At 40.8% G+C, this 15,060-nt stretch overlaps 2 protein-coding genes across 2 annotated transcripts in view; one reads left to right on the forward strand and one right to left on the reverse strand.

Annotated features, from left to right (window-relative positions):
* The window catches only part of SFR1 (SWI5 dependent homologous recombination repair protein 1), a 47,394-nt gene that overhangs the window by 28,500 nt on the left and 3,834 nt on the right, over nt 1-15,060 (reverse strand). The gene's annotated exons all lie outside the window — the stretch shown is intronic.
* COL17A1 (collagen type XVII alpha 1 chain) overlaps nt 14,226-15,060 on the forward strand; it is a 51,140-nt gene continuing 50,305 nt past the window's right edge. Inside the window, exon 1 of the mRNA XM_055242819.2 lies at nt 14,226-14,288. Within this exon, the coding sequence (XP_055098794.2) occupies nt 14,237-14,288 (52 nt within the window). The 5' untranslated portion in view covers nt 14,226-14,236. The remainder of the gene's footprint in view (nt 14,289-15,060) is intronic.

Below are 15,060 nucleotides of genomic sequence, written 5' to 3' on the forward strand. Positions count from 1 at the left end.
ACTGTTTGCCAGTTTCTTATAAAGTTAAATATACATTTACCTAGGCAAGCATTTTACTCCTAGGCATTTACCCAAGAGAAAGGAAAACTTATGCTCATGTAAAATATGTACATGAATGTTTATAACAACTTTATTCATAATTGACAAAATGGGAGATAATCCAGATGTCCATAAACATATAAATGTATAAAAAAACTATAGTTCCACACAATGGAATATTACTCAGTAATAAAAAGAGATAAATTATGATGCTTACAACATAAATGAATCTTAATGCTAGGTCAAAAAAGCCAGACTCAAAAGGTTACATATATTCTATGATTCCACTTATATGACATTTTGGAAAGGTAAAACTATAGAGATACTGCCAGAGGCGGGAGATGGGAGTGGACCACAATGGAGCATAAAGGAATTCTACAGTGCAATGGAACTGTTCTATATCCTAAATATGGTGGTGGTTACATGACTATATGCATTTGTCAAAGCTCCTAGACCACTAAAAAGTGAATTTTACCGAATGTGAGTTTTCTGATTTGCAACTGACTCTGGCAACTTGCTGATACCAGGGTCCTCAAAAACACACATTGGAAACCACTGGCATAATGACAGTTCAAAAACTTTTAGATGACTGTTATAATCAGTAGAATGTTAAATCAATGAGTATGTCAGGCAATGAGACCTGATTCCCAGCATGAGTTCATGTACTACAGATATATCCTTGAGGAAAATAGTGGCAACCACAAGCCAGGTAATAGGGTGCGGTCTTTATATTAATGAAGATAGTCCCTGTGTAGACATGTTTTGTGAAAACTAAGCACATCTCCTGAACCATGGCCTGCAGCATAAGAGAATGCTCATCCTTATGCAGACTTTTCAGCTCTCTGGCAAATCCATCTATCAGGTGGCTTCCAGCTGTTTTGCTGAAATTTTTTGTTGCCCCTCCAATAGGGATCAAGCCTAACACAAATTTCAAAGAACTGGTCTATTTATATAAAATAATCAGATTTTGAGAGCCTATCTTTTTCTGTGAGCAGTATTAAACTTTTCCTCTTCTTGCTGCTCCTGACATTCCTCCCATGTCATTTCTGAGCAAATAAAGTACAGATGACTTGGCTTGCCCCAGTTCTTGGAGAGGCTTAACTCTACCAGGGTGGGTAGGTAAACACTGCCAAGCATAAAACTAGAAGTGACTTCCCATCCTGATGGGAGGATTTTCATTTCTTCTGCTAATAAGGGGAATCTTTTGGAATCAAAGGGATATGTTTCTCGGATTATAAAGGGTGTCCTAGTCTGATTTGTGCTGCTATAACAGAATACCAGAGAGTAATTTATTTTAAAAAAATTTCTCACAATTCTGGAGGTTGGGACGTCCAAGATTGAGGGGCTGGCATCTGGTGAGGGCCTTCTTGTTATGTCATAACATAGTAGAAGGCCTCATATGGGTGAGAGAGAAGGGGGCCAAACTCATCCTTTTATAAGGAATCAACTCCAGAGATAACAAATCCAGTCTTGAGATAATGCCATTAATCTATTAATGAGGGTAGAGTCATGACCTAATCACCTCTTAAAGGTCCCACCTCTTAACATTGTTGCATTGAGGATTAACTTTCCAACACATGAACTTTGGGGGACATATTCAAACTCTAGCAAAAGGGGAACTGCTAAGGCTAGCACTTCACAGATTTTTCTTTGGCTCATTTTTGTCTTTTGATAAAGCTAATTTATAATTGTTAAATTATTAGACATAAGTTACAGATACTTTAGTAGGCCATGTGTTAGAAATGACCTATGGTAGCTTTAATTAAATGCATCATCTATAGGTGATATATTCTAATATAATCCTATAGTCTTAATATCTAAGTTCTTCAAGTCCAGAGAACGGAAACTTTTTTTTTTTTTACACATCTCCCATTGATAATACATTAGGTGGTGAACCCAGGACAAAATGGGAGCAAGGAAGAATGCAAATCAAAGTGAATAAACTTTTTGTGGTTATTGTTTTTATATCCTCCACTAGAAGGTAAGCTCTAACATGGGGACTTTTGAGAAAGGTAACTTGGCAGAGAAGGGGAGAGAAGTGCTGTGGTCAATGGTTGGCTTGGAAAAATCTCAGCTTGGAAAAATCTCAGCATCATCCTAGGCCTTGCAGTCTCCCTCATCTTAACAGCAACCACTAAATATCATTGTCTCTGTCCAACCTTGCTGATCTTGCGCTGCTCAGTTCCTTTTTCTTTTTCATCCTTGCCTTGCTAAAGCTCAGGCTCTTCACTAAACCACTGCCAGAGCGTTCCCATCAGTCTATCTTGCCTCTTTCTGTTCTACTCCACTGTCTACACTATCACCAAATTTATCTTTGTTCAGCCCAGCTGAACCTTCGGCAACTCCCCCTCACCCTCAGAATGACATTGACATGCCGCAGACTGGCACTTTAGACTCTCTCTGAGGGGTAGGTGCATCCTACCCTCACCACCTCTCCTCATCTTCTCTCCTTTCTCACACTATGCTCCATCACTCTCCACCCAAGCCTTCCTCTTTCCTGCATCTGTACCTCTCGTGCTGGACTCTGTGCTTGAAATATCTTCTTCAGCCTTGGCTTCTCACCACCCCGATGCTTTAAGGCCCAGCTCAAAGGACACCTCTTTTGTGAAGCTTTGGCTGATGTTCACAGTTGAGAGTGGATTTTCCTAGTTCTTAACTGTTCTCTTGTGGTTTATATTCTTCTGTATGTTGTAATTATTGGTATATGTGGTGACTGTGTTCATATATTTCTTCTCTTTGTGTTGTAAATTACTGGAAGGCAGGTTTTATATCTCACCCTCAATTGTATTTCTACACCTCATGCCTTGCTCATGATAGACACTCCATAGGTGGTAGTCCACTCACTCAACAAATATGTATGAGTTTTGAATGGAAAAATGAGTGAATAGATCTGAAGTTGGGAATGGAAGAAAAGGAAACCAGGGTGCTTTGTTATTATAATCAAGGCAACAAGGAACACAACTGGCGATAATTCAAGAAGCCCACATGGGAAGGGCAGGAGTTCGTACTACTCAGCTATGTCCTTCCAAAAGCCAAACAATTCCACACACCATGACATATGATGTTGTCATAATTGTGTATAGAGAAGTCTTATCTAGTAGCACACGCTAAGCAAAGAAGCCAAGCCAGAAGATGGTCTTCCAGTCTTAGAACAGTAGTAGACAAGTAACAAATAATTGTTGTATTATTTTTATTTAATATGTGAGAATTGGTTTTAAAAAAAAAATTAGTGGATTTACTGTCCAACGAAAGAGCTGAATCAACAATTGTAGATACTGGAATTACCTCAGTAAATATAAAATTATTTTCTCTCACCTCCTTCTCAGAGAACTTTATTTCTCATTGTCTCTTGAGAATGGAGGGCAAAATGTGTCCCAAAGCTATAGGTCACCTCATGAAAGTATCATAAGCACATCATGGCACTATCATGTGATACTGTTTTTATGAGAAAAGAGCCATAGAATAGGTAGAAATCCACCTATTGGATACATCCCTTTAAACCAAACACATAAAGAATCTACAAAGATTCATAGGTAGTGAACAGCCACTTGGCAAAAGCACTCACCCTGGTCACCAAAAACAAATCCCTTTTCAGAAACACATCAGCCACATAAAGCAGAGTCCGCCTGTACTCACGCTGCTCAGAGAGTGATGCGTCTGGTCATTTGCTGCCAATCTGGGCCACACGTGAAAAGACATTCTTTCTCCCCAGCCTATTTAAAAGTCAGTAGATAATTTTGGAAGTATAACTATTTTTCCAGGTTGCCTTTTAAGGGACTTTCCTTTCTAGTCCATCAAAAATGGATTAATGTGACTCATTAACACAGCTCCAAACGCAGTCAGAGAGCGAAAAACACCTTTCCGGTGTCTTAGTCACTTCTGTTTCCTAAAGCTGACTCTGCTTCTTCATTTTGGCAAAAATTTTGTTGTTTTCTGGTTAATTTAAAAATATTTAAAAGACAGCTCCCTTACTACCAGGCATATGGTAGGAATTTAATACATAAATGTTAAATGAAGTTTCTTTCACTCTATGTACCACGTCTTACTCACAGATTTGCCAAGTACAATAAACTGTGAACATTGAATAACTAGAATGTGAGTACTTGAATTCTTTTTTCTTCTCCCCAAAGCGCCTAATATAGGACTCTGTAAACACTACTCACACATGCACATCTGAATATGTGAGAACCTGCACATGCACACATGAATATGTGAGAACCTGCACATGCACACACAGACATGCAGTCTTATTAGATGTTGAGTTAGCTTAGAGGATCCTTGACTAATTAACTTTGGGGGTTATCTTTATAGATCTGACTGTTCTATTGTACCTGGAGAATACCAATATTTTTATAGGAACCCAAGGGGAGGAAAATACCATCCATGCTGATTCTGATGGTTGTTTAGCATGTTAGCTTTATTTTATTTTTTATTTTTATTTGTAGAGATGGGGTCTCACTATGTTGCCCAGGCTACTCTTAGACTCCTGTCCTCAAGAGAGCCTCCTGCCTTGGCGTCCCAGAGTGCTGGGATTATAGGCATAAGCCACAATGCCTGGCCTGTGTGTTTGGTTTTATATAGTTGTTATAGTTGAATAATTGATTGGTCTGTGGTTGCTGAGTTCTATAAACAGATTTCTATCTAAAACTATCAATAAGTTATTCCAGCACCATACTGCTGTTAACTGAAAACATCCCCACTGTTCAGATGGTTTTGGTTTTTTTTAGTTGTAATTTGCCCTCAGCCTGATCTGTTCTAATATTGTCTATTTTCTTTCAGTTCAAAGCTATAGGCAGTCCTAAATTTTAATAATACACAAGGCAGTGGGAAATGAAGGTTCAAGAGTCAAGTGGAATCTATTAGACTCTGCCACTTATGAGATGGAAGTCCTTTGGCCTGTTTCTTAGCCTCTCAAACTTCACTTTTCTCAGCTATAAAATGAAGATAATAATGGTACACAACTCTCGGAGTCATGGGGATTGTGTTAGAGCATGGATGTAAAATATCTGGCTTACAGTAGTTCCAGAAAGCATTAGTTGCAGTCGTTCTTCTTTCCTGGGATCAATAATCTGAACACCCACACAGTGCCCATAGGGAGTTGCTCCTTAATGTCAACTTAAGAACATTTGCCACATAACCCAAAACATGTCCCTCCACAGCCTGTGAGGCCCTGTGTGATCTAGTCCTGCCTCCCTTGCCAGCCTCTCACCTGCTGCCTGCCTTCCTTCACTTGATGCTTTTGAGCAAATTGGCCTCATCACTCTTTCCCCATCTCATCATGCAGCTTCCACCTGAGAGACTTCTCAGAGACTCTTGCCCCATCTAGATATTAGAACACTCTCCACTCTGACCTTCACCTGTGTGATCTCTTTTCAACCTTCATGTATCACTTATATAGCAGGACTTTTCCTAACACCCCTCTCCAAGATTATGCCTCTTCTTATCCTCTCACAGTAGGCAGTACTCTCTCTTTCTGATCTTTCTCTGTCACCCAGGCTAGAGTGCATTGGTGCCATTACAGCTCACTGTAACCTTTATCGGGGAATCTGCCCCGATATTCACATAGGTTCTTTTCTATTTTCCTTAAGCATCAGCCAGCTTGAGAAATAAAGGGACAGAGTACAAAAGAGAGAAATTTTAAAGCTGGGCATTCGGGGGAAACATCACATGTCGATAGGTTCCGTGATGCCCCACAAGCTGCAAAAACCAGCAAGTTTTTATTAGGGAGTTTCAAAAGGGGAGAGAGTGTGCAAATAGGTGTGGGTCACAGACATCAAGTACTTTACAAGGTAATAGAATATCACAAGGCAAATGGAGGCAGGGTGAGATCACAGGACCACAGGACCAGGGCGAAATTAAAATTGCTAATGAAGTTTTGGGCACCATTGTCATTGATAACATCTTATCAGGAGACAGGGTTTTGAGATCAACCGGTCTGACCAAAATTTATTAGGCGGGAATTTCCTCTTCCTAATAAGCCTGGGAGTGCTATGGGAGACTGGAGTCTATTTCACCCCCGCAGTCTCGACCATAAGAGACGGCCACGCCCAGGGGGGCCAGTTCAGAGACTCACCCCCAGGTGCGCATTCTCTTTCTCAGGGATGTTGCTGTGAAAAAGAATTCAGCGATATTTCTCCCATTTGCTTTTGAAAGAAGAGAAATATGGCTCTGTTCCGGCTCACCGGTGGTCAGAGTTTAAGGTTATCTCTCTTGTTTCCTAAACATTGCTGTTATCCTGTTCTTTTTTCAAGGTGCCCAAATTTCATATTGCTCAAACACACATGCTGTAAAATTTGTGCAGTTAATGCAATTATTACAGGGTCCTGAGGCGATATACATCTTCCTCAGCTGACAGAATTAAGAGATTAAAGTAAAGACAGGCATAGGAAATCACAAGGATATTGATTGGGGAAGCGATAAGTGTCCATAAAATCTTTACAATTTATGTTTAGAGACTGCAGTAAAGACAGGCATAAGAAATTATAAAAGTATTAATTTGGGGAACTAATAAATGTCCACGAAATCTTCACAATCCACGTTCTTCTGCCATGGCTTCAGCCAGTCCCTCCATTTGGGGTCCCTGACTTCCCGCAACAAACCTTGAACTGCTAGGCTCATGCGATCCTTCTGTCTCAACCACCCGAGTAACTGGGACTGCAAGTACATGCCATCATACCCAGCTATTTTTTTTTTTTTAGTAGAGACAAGGTCTTGCTATGCTGCCCAGCCTGGTCTTGAACTCCTGGCCTCAAGTCAGTGCACTTTCTTTATAATAGTTATCACGTTCTTGCAGTTGCTCTTCTGCAATTATATATTGTACATAACTGTTATAGGCTGAATTGCGTCCCTCCAAAATTCATATGTGAAGCCCTAACCACTAGTACCTCAGTGAATTTATTTGAAGATAGGGTCTTTAAAGAAGTAGTCAAATTTAAGTAAAAAAGGAGCCCATTGGGGTGGACTCTAATTCAATCTGACTGTGTCCTTATAAGAAGAGGAGATTAGGATACACAGAGAGAGACACCAGGGATGTGCATGCACAGAGAAAGGCCATGTGAGGACACTGCAAGAAGGCGGCCATCTGCAAGCCAAGGAGAGGGAGTCTCAGGAGAAATCAAACCTCCTGACACATTGATCTTGAACTTCTGGCCCACAGAACTGTGAAAAAATAAATTTGTGTTGTTTAAGCCACCCAGTCCGTGGTATTTTGTTATGGGAACTCTCACCGACTAATACATTATGTAAGGCCTATCTTCCTCCATTAGACTGTGAACTCCATAAGCAGAGGGAATATGTCCATATTTCACCACCAAACTCTTAGCACATAGTTTAATGTCTGGCTCCAAGCAGGAACCAATATATTTTTGTTTAATTCTTGAATTCATGAATAAAGGAATAAATGACGCAGGGGCAGGTCTATTTTATGCTGAAAGCTCTGTGTGTTCTGGGTTCTTCAGTGTTCTTCTCCTATGAGACTGATGGAAGACATGTTGAGTATTTATTTGGGGAAGGCAAGAACATCCTAGAAAGCAAGTGTCAAATTCTGCATAATTGAAAGGGTTCTGAAATGCACGACTCCAGTGTGGAATATGAGCAGCTTAGGAGCAAGAGCCCCACAGGTGTTGTCGTGGTCTGCTACCCTTCCACGGGATGCAGTGCCCACAATAGCAAGGTGCAGTCGCATGTCGGTGCTCTGCTGTAGGAGCCCCACGGCTCCCCTCCAGTATCTTAGGATAAGGCCTCAGAACTGGGAATCCCAGTGTGATGCTGGGTCCCAGGAATGTGCTATGGCCTCAAAGGACTGCCTGAGTGAGTTCCAGGTTCAGACTTCCCATTTTACCAACACCAAGGGTCTCAAGCTAGTCTTTGGGCCCCCTGGAAAGCCAGATGCTATCCAGGTATTCATAAGAATTATCCTGATTGATGCAAGTTGACCCTCTAGGGAAATCTAAAGGGCCCCAGGATGTACTTGGAGTTGCAGGACATCTGGGAGCCCACACATGTCTTTAGGTGTATGGAGACTATGTGGTCACCTGATTTGAAGGACAAGAAGGTCCTTATCCCTCCCCAACAGCACCTCTCTCCATTATTAGGTGGCTGAGTGCCTAAAATCCATCACTAACATGTCACTCTTTTAGGTCAGTATCACTACATCTGGTTGCCTCTTTTGTAAAATGAACCCCTACCCCACCAATTGCTCAGTACGTTCAGTCATTAGCATATTATGAATTAGTTCACCACCTATTTTCTCCAGATGGGCTTGACCTGGCTTGAGTCACAAGAGGGGAAAGAGGACAAAGACTTCTATAGGGGAAACAGGACAAAGGACACAGGACACAGGAACAGAGGACAAAGACATCTATAGGGGAAATAGATCTTGAATATAAATCCTGCCAACTTCAGTTTCTCTAGGGCTCAGGCACTATGACCACAGGCCATCCACGTGCCTAGACCGTGCCCATCCAAGTGCCCAACCACGTGCCTAGACTCATGAATCATGCAGTGGGATTCCAGTACCCATGGCACTGAGGAAGGGTACTGCCACAAAGTTGTGGCAGTTCTCCAGCTGTAGAAGGTAGGCAATAAAAAAGCGTTTCCTTTATGCTGGTCCTTTGTTTCCTTTTCCCCATGGGCCTGTAAATAGTTAATCTACCTAAGCTGGAAGGAGAAGCTTTCTGCCTCCAGTAAAGTTTGATTCCTGGAGGCAGATTTTTTTTTTTAAATCCAGCAAGTGTCAGATAATTGGAAGGGTGGAGTAACGCTGTAAACCATGACACACCTTTGTCAGGACTTGTTTGGAAGCAAAGAGTTGAAAGAAACAAGGTGGAGAGAAAGAGAAGTGAACATTTTTGAAAGATCACTCAGCTTTAACACACCTTGGCTGGGTCTGGATAAAAAAAAAGTGAGCACTGCAAATTTCTAGAAAACATCAGGGGAAGAAGAGAGAGGGGGATTTATTCAAAGTTGTGTCGAATTCCTTCAAAACCTCAAACCAGGTAAGTAAACAGAACGACTGACCTTTCTCCTTTTCTCTGAGACTTTGATTTAAGGTTTGCCATTTAGAAATTAAATGTTTATTGGAGAAAAGAAGATGAAGTTCTGTAGTTTCTAGCATTCTGGTTAAGGTGATTAATTGGTTATAAAAGATGACTTTGGTGTATGCATTCTCCTTAGGGTAGGTCTTTCAAAGGAAATAAGTGGGGAAAAGGAGAAGGCTGGTTAAAATACACCCGGCTTTAGAGGCAAGATCTTTCTGTATTGTTTTCAGCATTGTAAAATGACTTGTGTTGTTTTATTTAGAATATGATACAGGCTTATAATTCCTCCTCTCCCAATCGCAGTTTCCTCTCTCGCTATCTTGCTCTCCTCTTCCCTCTGTCTCTCTCTCTCCACTGGATGAAGAGAACAACTCAGAGGTGAAGTATAGGTAAGGGGGCCTTCTAGAAACAGCCCCTGTGCTGACTGGGCCTCCTGACTAAGCCATACGTGGTAAACATTGCTGTTTACCATGCTGTAAAATTACCTTCAATCTAAAGAAAAGTATGATCTTTGAAATGATCTAATTAATTCAGGAATTTTCGAGGATCAAACTTAGAGGAAGAAAAGAAAGGAAGAAAATTGTTTCCCGTATATATACTCTTACGAGTCAACTTGGGTTTCCCCTGCCAAAAAAACTCACTTTGAGATGAGAATTACCAGTTTAGATACCTAAGTGGATGACGTTAACTGGTAACTGACAAATTATCACTTTACTTTTTTAAGTGGAGGCAAAACCTCTGGCACATTCCTTCTTTTGAGTAGTAGTTAATCAGTAGTCTAATAGTGGACTTGTAAAACGTAGCAAGATTTTTAAAATGTATTTATTTGAAAAGCAGAATAGTTTCTTCTTACCTCCATATGTTCTCTCTTAGAGCTAAGGCACAGATCTGTCAGAACTAACCTAAGACAGATGTCTATTCCCACACAGACTCACTTCAGAGAATCAGAGGTGTCCTGCTTTACTCTTAGGCCCTGCAAAACACCCGCATGAGTCTGATCAGAGTTTACACGGGAACAATTAAAGTGAACAGCTCTGCTTCAAGCTTGCATAGAAACTTACCAGCTTGGGTAACATGGCAAAACCCTGACTCTACAAAAAATACAAAATTAGCCAAGCATAGTGGTACACACTCATAGTCCCAGCTACCCAGGAGGCTGAGACGGGAGGATCACCTAAGCCCAAGAGGTTGAGGCTGCAGTGAGCCGTGATGGCACCACTACACTCCAGCCTGGGCAACAGAGCCAGATTCTGTCTTAAAAAAGAATAGGAACTTTGGGGAGGCCAAGGCGGGTGGATCACCTGGGGTCAGGAGTTCGAGACCAGCCTGGCCAACATGGTGAAACCCCATCTCTACTAAAAATACAAAAATTAGCTTGGTATGGCGGTGCATGCCTGTAACCCCAGCTACTTGTGAGGCTGAGGCAGGAGAATTGCTTGAACCCAGGAGGCGGAGGTTGCAGTGGGCCAAGCTTGCGCCACTGCACTCCTGCCTGGGCGACAGAGCAAGACTCCGTCTCAAAAAAAAAAAAAAAGGAAAAAACTCCTTAGATTGGTGAAACTGACCAGATCTAAGAACTAACCACCTTCTCAGATTATGAAAAACAAAAAGAAGTCTGTGTTTACATTGTTTGTTTCATTTGCCATTATTAATAGTGGCAGGACACAACTATAAACAAACCAGCATAATCACAAAGCTGGTGCCCTATCCCACCTGCCCCCAGTCATGAGAATCCAGGATGCCAAATGTAACAAGTGGCAAACCCATCTCTGGGGTGTTATAGAGACAAAGCCTCCAAGATAGTCAACTCCAGGGCATTGGCTTTCCTGGCATCAAACTGCTGGGCCCTTCTGTGTTATCAGGTCAATAGCCAGTGGATGGTTTTCTAATACTTTGGCAATTTTGTTGCTGGTTTGTTTTAAAATTTAAAGTGTATAGAGATTGGAGTAATAGAAGCTATAAAAATACTTGCAATTCATTAGCAGAGCATAGGAACATTTGTTCCTAAAACAAAAAATAGAGAGAAAAATACTTAGCTTCTTCAGTCTCTTTGTTGTATCAAGAACAAAGTGTTTCATGTGTCATTAGAATAAGATAATGTGATGGTTTAAACCCAAATGTGATGGTAAACAGTTAACATGATGGTTCACTGTCACTGACAGTGGTTTGTCCTTGTGTGTGTGTGTATGTTAGCATCGTCTGAATAGTTTTAGGTAGATGTGACATCATTTAAATAAAGGGGAAAGGAAAAAACTCATAAAAGTAGAAAAATGGTTTAAAATTGTGTCTTTCTTGCCTAGAAAAGTGACATGGGATCATTTTTACACCTTCACAAAAACATTAGCTATAAAATAACCACAAAGCAATCCTTTAGAACTATGGATGGAAATTAGTATAATTTTGGAATTGAGAGCTTGAATGATCTGCTCATCCTTAGTTCTAGTGAAGTGGCCCAAATATCTGAAAAGTTAAAAATTATGTTATTTGACAGTGCTTCCATTAAGTAGGACTTTTGGAAGATGAACACATTGGTGAATCCTGCTAGGATAGGCAGGCTCAGGCACATACCTGGGCAGGAAACGTTCCTTTTCCTAATGTTACACTTTTAAAAACTATCAGCACTTAAAATGTGTAAAAAAGAAGTCCTGGGAATATACTGTAGGTCCTATCGGAAGATCCTAGTCCAGGCTTGTGCCCCATGCCATCATTCTCCATTTAATATAACTCACTTATAGAAAGTTTCCTCTTATATTTGGTTTAAAGGAATCAGTCTCCCAACACCTACCTGACACCTCAGATTGGCTGTGGGACACACAGACATTGGGGTGGCTTCAGATTGAGAGAGAGGCATCTACCTGTACCTGCCTAGAGCAGGTTATATCCACAAAGTACCTTCCAATGAGGAGCTCCCTGGCCCTGAAGGAGGGCATCTGATTTCTAAGTAGGTCATCACTTCGTGCCCTCTGGAAGTTGGGGAACCCTTAGCTTTTTGCTGCAGAAATCAAGGCTTTGTCATTGGGATTCAGGGAAAAGATGGAGGGCCTAGAAATGCCTGCTATGTTTTGGATAAAGAAAGAATAAGCAAAACTTTCCAGGTTTGCTGCCTGGAGACTGTACACTTAGCAAACAAAGTCATGATCCATCTGCCTAAATGGCTGCAAGTGGAACTCATCCTGCCAATCCCAAATGTATAGCTGTCAGCAGCAACTTTCACTGAAAGATCAAAATAAGCAATAACTTGTAGGAGGTAAAAGTTTCCATGGATTGTTATAAACAGTTCATTTCAGGATAATATTTCATATCAGTTCAGGTACCATCCTAGAAAGCTAGTCACCTCCCCACTGACTGCCAGGTGCATTCAAAGGTTTAATCTCCCCAAATGCCTCCTGACCCACAGCTTATTATCTATTTTTTTAAAAGAAAGTCAGAGAAGGGTTTCAGAGGTATCAAATTAATGCTTAAACAAAGGATTGCAAAGAAGGTGTCCAGTTGCACGTAGGTTTGCATGACATAAGTCATATAGGTTATAGCTGGAATGCAGACAGGTTCACTGGTCAGGTTTGTCCTTGTAATGAGGCTAGACTGCTTTGTTAAACTGTGTATGGAGCCCCTCCTCTGGGCTCCAGGAAACATACCTATAAAGACATTCTGTGGCTTCTCAGATCCAGCTAGGATTTTTTCCATGATGCCTCATTCCTTGCCTCGAGCTGTGTTTGAGAAACACCAGTGAGCAAGAAGTTGGCACATTTACCAGGGCCTGAAGCTAAGTGTACGAATCTTGGTTATTCCACAAGATCGTTGTGGTCTCATTTGGTCTTGGTTTTCATCAGGGAAGTCACCCAGAGCCACAGTATGACTTTCATGGTCCCTAGACACTTTTGCCTTTGTAGGCCCCTTCCTCCATCAAAAAACTTTTTAAAATTCTATTTTACAACTGCATTGGTATAAAGAAGGACATAATCCATATTAGATTCTGATCATTTTTCCTTCTGATGTTAAAAGTAAACATTTTGTGAGCCCCAAAATGTGCTGTGGGCCTAGGCACTGTGCCCACTTTGCCTACTGGGTAAGCCGAACCTGAAGGCACTAGGCAGAGACTGGAAGGAGAGATCTTCAAGCAAGGGGCACCTGGCAGAAGCAGTGTGCCTCAGCATTCTAGAACCCAGTTCCAGCTACAACGAAAAAATAAACTAGGAGGAAGAGAAAGTTAGAGGAAGGGAGAGAACCACAGGGCAAGTCAGATTTCAGGTCCTTTCAGAACCTGGGGCCAGGCAGCACAGCAAGAAGAGAAGAGCCCAGTTGGGACGGGACACTTGCTGTGCATTCCTGTGTGTTTAAGACTTGAGCCTTCATCCCCACCACCCTTTGGCAACAGCCCTGCCTCATACCATCCATGCTGAGGGACAGAGTGGACAAGATTGCACTGGTTTTCTTTTTCAGAAGCAGAGTAAGAATGAAGGGAGAATATAAAAAATACAAATATGTATTTTCCTACATGCTTCTGTAGATTTTACAGGCTTTGTTCAACTGTTTTTCATACTTCTGTCTGCAGATAAGCATGTGAGAGCCAATTATAGTGAATGTTTCATACTTTGAGAAGAGTAAAGTTCCATACAAGTACGACAAATTTAATTATTTTTATCCTGATTTAAATCCATCAAGTGCCATTCTTACCTCCAGACTCTTAAATAATGAAGGGTGAATGTCTCATATGCATAGAGTTCCATACAGAACATTGAACATTATGGGAGACATTAAAATGAATTAGTTGATAGCACTAAGTGCCTTACAGATCCCCTTCAGCTATTTATTACCATGGAAAAGAATGGAGGTTTTATAGTCAAAGGTCAGGACACCTAATCTGCTATGTAAGCCTCTTGATGCTCAGCAGGGGGCAGGTTGATCAACTAGACACTGAAAAACAAGATCCCAGCACAAAGAAATAGAATCCAAAGTGGAACAATTAAATTAATCTCTATTATACCTGTTACAAGAAATGGGAAAGACCCATAAAAAATATTCACATGAAAGAATTATGCTTTAAATTCTTGAAATCATGTTTTTGGTTATCAGCTTCAACAGCGGGGACCTATAATTACTAAAAACAATGATAAGTATGACTATCACGGTTTCTGATTTTTCCTGCAGGTGGCTATGGTATGGATGTAACCAAGAAAAACAAACGAGATGGTACTGAAGTCACTGAAAGAAGTAAGAGCATCAGAAATTTTTGTGTTTTATTATAAAAGTAATAAAAATTTGGAAACAGAATAAGTAATTCATTAATAATTCTACCACAACCACTGTATCATGTTTAAATGTGTTCCTAAATGGATTTAATCCTTCTCATAAGATAGCTGTTGTTGATTTTTATGTCAAAAGATGTCCTGCTTTTTCTTGAATGATGAAGGTTGTCATTTCCATGTATAGTTTTTATAACCCTCATTTTTAATGATGGGATAGCATTCTGCTAAATGAATTCACCATAACTTATTTTATCATTTCCAAGTTTAGGGGTACAGGGCAACAGAAACCTAAACGAATAACATCCTAGTTATTGCATCATAGTTGACCTCTACACTGAAAATTGAAAACAAATACATTTATTTTGTGGAACTGCCCAAATAATAAATTCAGGGACATTTAAACTCTCCTCCTACCAACTCTAAGTCAGGAAACTCTTTCACTTATTCTGTGACTTTCGTATATCTCCAATAAAAAAAAAATCCTGGGTCCATAGACTTGAAACTTTTAGTTAGGAAATAATTCGTTTTTATGTGTCAAAGAATCCAAAGGTCTATACAATGAGAGGCTTAGTGAAAACTGAAGGACTATTATTCAAATCAAGCTGCCACTGTCCTTTTTTTGAGACGGAGTCTTGCTCTGTTGCCCAGGCTGGAGTGCAGTGGCATAATCTTGGCTCACTGCAACCTCCACCTCCTGGGTTCAAGCCATTCTCCTGCCTCAGCCTCCCGAGCAGCTG

This window comes from Symphalangus syndactylus, chromosome 2 (assembly GCF_028878055.3).
Source record: "Symphalangus syndactylus isolate Jambi chromosome 2, NHGRI_mSymSyn1-v2.1_pri, whole genome shotgun sequence".
NCBI lineage: Eukaryota > Metazoa > Chordata > Mammalia > Primates > Hylobatidae > Symphalangus > Symphalangus syndactylus.